The 8,826-nt window shown below is 44.5% G+C and overlaps 2 protein-coding genes across 2 annotated transcripts in view; one reads left to right on the forward strand and one right to left on the reverse strand.

Annotated features, from left to right (window-relative positions):
* The first annotated feature begins 896 nt into the window (after positions 1 to 896).
* On the forward strand, positions 897 to 4,413 carry SARC_05327 (hypothetical protein). Its single transcript, XM_014300827.1, has one exon. The coding sequence runs from the start codon at positions 1,188 to 1,190 to the stop codon at positions 3,468 to 3,470; it is 2,283 nt and encodes a 760-aa protein (XP_014156302.1). The 5' UTR covers positions 897 to 1,187; the 3' UTR covers positions 3,471 to 4,413.
* Positions 4,414 to 7,325: 2,912 nt separating this feature from the next.
* SARC_05328 (hypothetical protein) overlaps positions 7,326 to 8,826 on the reverse strand; it is a gene marked incomplete at its 5' end in the record, with an annotated part of 3,196 nt that continues 1,695 nt past the window's right edge. The window contains 3 exons of the mRNA XM_014300828.1: positions 7,326 to 7,844; positions 8,162 to 8,259; positions 8,409 to 8,449. Coding sequence (XP_014156303.1) covers positions 7,647 to 7,844; positions 8,162 to 8,259; positions 8,409 to 8,449 — 337 coding nt within the window. The remainder of the gene's footprint in view (positions 7,845 to 8,161; positions 8,260 to 8,408; positions 8,450 to 8,826) is intronic.

The following is an 8,826-nucleotide window of genomic DNA, read 5'->3' on the forward strand; positions in this document are numbered from 1 at the left end:
ATATATATATTTATATTATTTATATATATATATATTATATTATTATATATATATATATATATTCCAATGTCACACCTCAAATAGATTGTCCGATTGGCGAATCGGCGATCAGGCATGTGTTTTTTCAAGAAGACTTTTCTCTCTCGCGGGAAGAGTTAAAGTCTGTTGTTTTTTTATTTAAATTTTTTTATTTTCAGTTTTTATGTTTAATATATAAGTATGTTTTTTATGTATATATTTTTAAATGATCTGTTTTTGTTTTTTTGTATTATTTATATGTATTGTATTTTAAAAGCAAAACATTATAAAAAACACACAGTACTCACTAGTCATTACTCAAGAGTCTCAGTCTCTCAGACGTCTCACCTCAAGTCCTCAATAAGGCTTCATATGAATATAAATATATTTTTATTTATAAATTACTGACATTTGTAAATTAAATAAATACTCCGAAATTGACCTGACCAGAACTCCTGAAGTCCCCGGAAGTCCCGGACTTCGTTCCTGGGCCCACTCTCGCCTCGCTTCTTTTTTGGCAGTTGGCACCTGACCTAGAGTGTGAGTGCCTGTACAGGGCCTGGGACTCTGACAGGGTGTACACTGTACTGTGTAATGTGTAGTGTACTCTGTAGAGTGTGCACCGTCAATTGAGCACTGTGCGCTGTCCAAAACTTTATTTACTATTATTTTGCTCCCAAAAATTGTTCTATTTATATTTTTTACCTTTTAGCCCAGCCTGGCCGAGACGCAGTTCCCGCCCACCGGCCAGGTGGCCTTCACTCTTTCTGGGGTCAGTCGTGATGAGTCGTATGTCGTTAGTCTTCACACTTTTGATATCTATTTTTATACTATATATAATATATTTTACAAAACCAAAAAAAACGGTATATGTATTTCGTTAAATTAAAACGCAGGCATTGTACAAACAGTGAATACTCCTGTTCGAAGATATTAGTGTTATGCTATCCTCACAATCACACTCAAGAGGAGTTTGTTAGACCTCAAGGCGCTTTTAATACAACGAGGTGTAATCCTTGTAAACAGATACAGACTAGGGTTTCTGATCCAATATAACATATTTATATGTACATAAATATATTTATATATAGATAGACGTATATATATATTTATATATAGATAGACGTATATATATATATATATATATATAAGCAAGATCGACCGGTTTGATGAACCAGTTCGCAACCACTATGCAGGGATGTGTAGGTACACGCCTACAACCTCATCAGCAAAGGCCTACACATGCGTCTTCAGGATCTATGTTTCTGCGTGGAACGATGTCGATGTCTGCTTTACCGATGGGAGATGTCCATTACTACGGTCGCATGCAGTCACACGCACCCTCGAATGTACTACAAACGCGCGCTTACGGTAGTACTCATGACCTTACACTCTTACCACGGCCACAAAGGCCACAGCAGTCGCAAAAGTCACCCAGATCTATTATTAGAAAGACGAGTACTGGTATTAGTTTATCGTCACAGCGACGTGCGAAACTCAGCGAGGAAAGGAAGGAGTTGTTAAGGGCAAAAGATGCGGAAAGGAAGAGAAATGAGCGATGCAGAATGAAGCAGACACTCTCGCCGGAGGAGATTGCGCGAAGAAAGCAAGTGGATGCAAATCGAAGGAAGGCATCACGTGCTAAGGCGAGACTAGCAAAGAAGCTGTCTGAAAAGGCGGATACAGGAATAATCGGACAAGCTGAACCGTTGAGCTTGCCTAGTTCTCAGTCCGTAGATTTGAAGACTGCCCGAGGTAAAGCGAAAAAATCTTCCGACGCAGGAAGTGACAGTGAATTGTTGGGTGTGCGATTGGGCAAATGGGAGCGTGGTGTGGATACACTGGGCCGTACAGATGTGTCAACACTGCATGGTTCCGAGCACAATATTAATGCTGCTTTTTTTGGCTCCATAACTCCGGTGGTTGGCATGCAGATGATGCCTATAGACAAGCATGCGGATAAGGCGAATGCTACCTTTGAAACCCTAAATAAACAAGGATCGGTTATGTCATCTAAGTGGGAGATGATGGTGCGACTTGGTGATCACGTGCACCAGCACGGTGAAGATATAGTTTTGAATCACTCGATGAGTGGCATGGCCAATGTTGGGGATAAACAACAACTCAGTCGTGAAGTGAGTACGAGTGGATATTCTATTGGCACTCCTATTGGTGAAAATGAACTGGTGCTGTCTAATTTTGGATCAGAGTTGAATCTATCTGGTCAGCAGACCAGTGAGCAACACCAGACACGTAAACTACAACATGAGACACAGCAGCTTTATCGTCAGCCACAGACACAATCACAGATACAGCAACTGACGCAGTCCGCAGAAGCACTCGCTCAGGCAAACGGGTATGCTCTGGCAGCCAATACGAACGAAGCAGCACAGTCACGCGTTGGCGGGACAGGGCATTCGTATATGACACCCCAGGAAGGAGTACACGCTCACACACGACCCCACTCACCTGCAGAAATGCAGCAGCTGGCGTTTTTGGACAACAGGCATGTCAATACCAACAGCCCGGTTTATACGCTTGCCAGTATGCACTCCAATACAGGCTCGCTGGACGACGTGAATCTGATGGGCGACACGAGTGCAAAGCTTAACTCGGAATCTGACACTCGCACGGTCAATCAGACGTATATGTACGAACACTATACACCTCCTGCACAAGGCTCAGCACTTCAGAGCGCTCTGGGTACGACTTTCAAGGTGCAGGGGACAAGTGCATCGATGTCTAAGGTCACACGTACACGTAAGTTGATGTCCAAGGAGAAGGCCGATGAATTGCGAGCGAAAGATGCAAAGCGAAAGCGTCTGGAGAGGGCTAAGCAGAAGGCTTTGGGAATCAAGCCTAGCCAACCGCCTAAACCATCGACCAAGGAGAAACGAGATAAGGATGCTGCACGTAAGCGAGCCGAACGGGCACGGAAGAGGCTGCAACAGCAAGAAGCGAAGGACAGGGCTCTAAAGGCAGGGCAGGATTCATGCGGTGGAGACCTGGCGTCACCTAGTTCACATGACAGCATGTCATATCACGGGGGCTCGTCAACCGGTGCCATGAACCAGGCAACCGGCCGTCACCAGATGGTAGAGCAGGTCATACAGACACCACCGAGCCAGTGCCAGGCACTCTCACCTCCGCTGAGTTACTCGCACACGTACGCGCACGTGTCAACACTTGACAATGGAATGTCGGCGGATGTGAGTCGTGGTACGGATCTAACGGCCGACGAGCAATCGCCACAGCAACAGGCACTCCCACAACCACCACAGATGCAGCAGAGGGGAGGAAGATCTTATAAAGCACACCCCTTCACATATACACAGCGAGACGTCCAGCAGAGTAATGCGGTCGACTACAGACAGTACTATGCGGATGTAGGGCAGCCGCACCACTACTCAAGCTACGCTCATAGAGCGGCGGTTACAAGCCACATGTCTTGAGATGTGGGGGAGTGTACCGAACTCTACAGTGCGGAGAACTACTCGCCATGTTAGCCACGTGCGTGTGGTTTGATATGATACACCCAGGTGCGTACGGTGCCTTGTGCATGGATCGCGTACATGAGTGCAGCGCTGTAAGGCAAGGGTATAGTCACATATTATTTATCAACAATACCAGTTAAGGGGGCCTTCACAGTGCTTGAAGCCCCGCATATCCAGGCTATTATTACAAATGTTGGAAATTATATCTTTTGGGATACTATATATATTTATATATATATTACGTTTCGGTGGAGATATTTAGCCAGTGGGTTTATTTCCGGGCGAATAACACCATGAATGTGGACTCCGCGCTGTCGTAAGACCGTGGCCACTATACAACCCAGGGGGGGTCTTGGGCAGTACTCCGGTACTCATTAGGACCCCCAATGTCAAGAATGGATATGAACATGTCTGAACCTGACTTTTTTTGGTTGAGCCCTACGTAGAGCATCAACCGTACCCTCAGATATCTCCAAAACATATCGTGGAATATCAAGACATTCTCGTGAACCATTCACGATGATGCGTATTTAGACTATAAGATCAGAGAATCGAGTCTCTTTATATAAGACCTCAGGCGGACGACACCACATGGATACATGGTGGCCATTCGTTGGCTATGCGTTGATCGTGGTAGCGCAGCCGTCTGAAAAAGAAATTCAAAATTGAAGCCTTCACAGAGACTGAAGCCTCAAATTATTATAATATCACCACAATATTCGGTGACTTTAGCAAAGCATCCCTCCGACGTTTCCGAGGAGCTTTATTAGTATATCCATAGTAGAACTCATAAGAAGTGAGTGTACTAGTGGAGAGTGGGACCGACCCATCTTAAATCGCAGGCATGTATTATTAGCACTGCCGGTCAAACTTAGACATAAATAAATTATTGGAAAGTAGCACACAATTCGTTGACGTATATCCGTATGTTTATATGTATATGTGTGTGTGTATTTCTATCTATATATATATATAGACAGACAAATTTATATTTGTATGTGTGAACACATACAACATAAATATTATATAATATACATATATATATATATAACAAATAATAATCTATATATCTATATATGTATGTATAAGTGTATAAATAATATATATATATATATATATATATACATACGTATATATATATATATATATATATGTGTGTGTGTGTGTGTGTGTGTGTGTGTGTATATATATGTATGTATTTGTAGCAATTAATGCAATATGTTAAGCTCACTATTCAGTTCTTCATAATTGTTCTCGAATGCTTTATCTACAGCAACAAACCAGTCTAGAATAGGCTCAACTAAGGTCTCGAATATTCGCCTCGTATTTTGGAATACAGTGCGATGCAGGAGTTCAAGTTTGTCATATATTCAGGTACTTGGCAGCAGCACCACATGCAATATCACGATACTACCCCGATTTTGCATCAAAAAAAGTTTTAATAGGAAGCGTCTGTCGTCTTATAGGGTGAAGTTTGTCGCCAGCGCACCTTGGACTGCTCACAGCATTTTCCGTGCGATCAGCAGGCCATCCCTCGTTGTCTCTGCTAGCGTGTCCCACGCGATCCTTATCAGAGCCAAGAACAGTCGCGTATGTGTACAAGGGCAAATGTGCTAGAAAAACTTCGCACCTTGTTTAACAAGGTTCCGGGGTGTGTGCACAACAGACCGTAACACAAACAACACGTGTCCTTGCGGGGTCCTTGTCAGTTCACCATACCCCTCCCTTCGCTGAACAACAAAAAGGCGTTCAATGTGTAACAGAGATAGCTCATCTGGAAAACACCACATGTTGTCTGAGGGGTTGGCTGTATCGAAGGTGTCGAGGCATTCGATGGTGTTAGGATGTGATCACTTTTCACAGCAATCGGACTATCGGAGACAACACCCCTGTGGCAATGACTGCTCCAGTGACTGGCCAGTGCCTCGTCGGTATTAAATCATTAATATGTCAAGAGTATTATAGAGTATTTTAATATACGGAGTACAGTCCCGTTGTGTAGCAGGCTAGCAGTCAGCTGGACATGTCCGTCCGGTAGTACTCGCAATTCGATTGGGGATGTTTCGGGGAATGCATGCATGCGCCATGCCGCATTCTGCATTTGGCCAAAAATAATATCAGTCACTCCGTGGCTTCCGTCGCATTCTTGGTCAGCGTGACACATCTCAACCATCCCTTGTTGTCAGAGCAAGATGGTGTGTATCCGCACACAGATCAGAGATCTGCTAGGTAACCTCCGCACTTCTGAGCTTGAGTTATTTTGTTCCGGTATCAAAGACCTTGAAGGCTTTTTCTGGTGTCCGGGCTTCCAGTGCCTTAAGCTTTGGATGGCAGCAATCGCATCACAGGCACTAACATGGTTCTCCATGCTGTATCATAGTGGTGGCTGCACGTGCCACGGTAGGAGCTGAGACCTTCATTCGGCTTGTGTCCGCTGAAAATGTTTTATATGGCTCTCCGTGTAAATAGTACCTAATAGTATCTAAAGCATAGGATGGCTTCAAGTTCAAAGTAGACAGAACTGCGGGTGATTTTCTATGTGATGCAGCAGTATGAACTGCGTCTTTCGATGGCTTTGGGCCCTGAGCCTTTAATCAGTTTTGAGCACGTGGGAGGTACTTCCAGCATGTAGGAGGTACGGTATATGGCGCCTCGTGTGGTATAGTGTAGGGGGCAGGGGCTTTTGATCGCTTTGAGCCGATACACGGTATCGCGTCTGGCGTTACATGTGGTGCCGCTCTATTGGTGTAGGGCCTATTGAAGGTGCAAAGTATGGGTCCCTGTGTGAAATAGCAGTAGAGCTTTGGGTGGCTTTGATTTTATAGAATGTTAGGTGCTGTGATATGAGCTGGACTTTGGATGGCTTTTTCTTTTCAGATATTAATGTGGTGGTGCAGAATGCGCTGCAGCTTTGGATGGCTTTGGTTCCAGATAATATGGTGTTGTCGTATGAGTCTTTGCCTCGGGTGGCTTTGGTTCCAGATAATATGGTGTGGTCGTATGAGCTAGAGCTTTGGGATGCTTTGGCTTCTTAGACTGTGGTTGTGCAGAATTCGCTAATACCTAAGGCTTTGTAGATGCACACTTGCAGATACCCTAGTCGAAACTGATAGCTGTGTGCTTGCACCACTGCATGCTTGTTCTGGATTGGCTAGCGCACCCAGAGACAGCGGGATCGCCACAACAGAGACCAACATTTCGATCGTCACGAGACACGATATGGGATGCATCTTCGGTTAGTATTTACTAATGCAGGGCTCGCACTTCCTGCCATGCTGACGTTTACTACCTACTAGAACGCCCACTACAGTTAACTTTATGTATGAATTTGGTTCCATTAGATTATGTTGACACCGAGTAGTTGGTTTTGATTTGAGTGTATTGTGAACGCGAGTCCTATAATGTTTTCTAAATATATACCTGAGGTTGAAATTAGACATTATACTTTTCCATGTGCGTCGCGCCGGGAACCCCATGCTACCGCTGAGAGACTAGTACCACCCCAACTGTGCGCTGTAGAAGAGTCGAGAATACACTGTAGCAACACACTGCGAATGAGCCCTCCACATAGCAATAGCAACCGAGTGAAAGTCATACTTCTATAGTGTGTCCCATGTTCTGCGATCAATCTACAGTTAAACGTATTCAGCAGAACTCGGGTAAAAACCTGACCTCACAATCAGCCCAGCATAGCACACTACTGCTACGGGCTCCTTGTAATTCATAGGCACTAGAACTGCAAATGATAGCATACGCAAGACTGTGCGCAGTGATATACGGCAACAAATGCCCTCCATAGCGTTTTGCGGTGTTCCAGGTTGGAATATAGCTCGTATAAAGCTTGACTTGTCAGCTATTTGTTCCTATGCAGATGGTACACTGTCACCAGAATACAAGCGCTGCGCTAGCAATGCACCAGACCGACAAGGAGTGTAGGTATTTATCTGCGAAAGAAAACTATACTTGAAATATCATTTCTCCATCATCAATAATAGTTTATCTATCAGATATCAGATAATAGACAGGGGGGAGGGTGAGTTCTCCGTCAGTACCCTAAAAGGTAATCTTGGATGTCTGAGTAAAGTCTTTCTAATTTCTCCTCTAACCCTTAATACTTCAGTAACTCGAAGAATACTACTTTTTGCGCTTCTTCTTTTTCTTGTTCTTGTTAGCGTTACCTCCCCCGGCCTTAGGTGTGGGTTTGGGTGAGGCCGCACCCTCTGCCGGCGTACTAGTAGTACCGTCGTTGTAGTCCAACTTAGTCTTGTCTGCAGACCCGGTCTGGCCAGAAATCGAGGACACCACTGCACCTTGATTGCCGCGTACCGGTTGCTGTACGCGTTTGGAGGTGCGGGTGTAGTGAAACAGGAGACTTTAGACGCAGATGGTACTTGAAGGAACGCAATCAGAAGCTGAGGTACAACGGATTTGTGGGTTTAGACTGTGAGAGGTGGGTGGGTGTGTATGTTCGTGTGTAGTAGTGATACAATACGTATACGAGAACCAAGTTACATGCTATGTATAAGAGCACAGCCATATGATTCGTTGGTGTGCATGCCCAACTCGATCCAACTTTTCCCAACTAGTTTCAGGTGAGGTAATATACATAGTCATCTCCTACCAATTGAGGGGCTCCATAGTACACATACCGCTTTGTTCTTATACTTGCGCTTATTGTATGAGCGCTCATATTTCGGCAGCCAGCGTTCCGGGTCTATGACGACGTTCGTGTTCTTGGGAAGTTTACCTGTGCACACATGATTATATGCAGTAACATAAGAATTGCATGACGGGATGTGTTTGTAGAGCAATCTAACTCTCATATCCGAGCAAGCCCCTTCTTATACTAGAACTTTATATGCATTGGCTGATAAAAAGTCATGTGGTTGCCCCTACCTTTTCTTTTGCGCTTCTTCTTGAGCTTAGGGGCAGACGATCTGCAGATAGATAAGAATAGACACGGCAGCTTGAGTACACTCATCGACAGTGCAAGGGTGGGCTATATAAGCGCAATCCCAAGCGCAATTGTTGGTGTTTGTAGAGCATCATTGTGCGTGTACCATATGTGCAGAACGATCTTCGAAACATGGCTAAACAAGCTCAACTAGGTTGCTGGTATTTGTGGTGGCTGTGGCATGAAAACACCGATCACACATACACATCAATCCGCACGTGAGCAGACTGCATACCGGAGGCACTATGCGCGCGCGCCTGTGCACAGTTCAAATGCAGGTATGATGAAGGTGATTGTGTATTCTTATATACAACTAAACTGTATTTATATACATATTGTATGATATATACTATGCCTATA

The sequence above is a fragment of the Sphaeroforma arctica genome (assembly GCF_001186125.1).
Source record: "Sphaeroforma arctica JP610 unplaced genomic scaffold supercont1.335, whole genome shotgun sequence".
Taxonomy (NCBI): domain Eukaryota; class Ichthyosporea; order Ichthyophonida; genus Sphaeroforma; species Sphaeroforma arctica.

Bases quoted from the DNA above. Each gene is read 5' to 3' on its own strand.
- SARC_05327 (XM_014300827.1), top strand. From the start codon at position 1,188: ATGAACCAGTTCGCAACCACTATGCAGGGATGTGTAGGTACACGCCTA.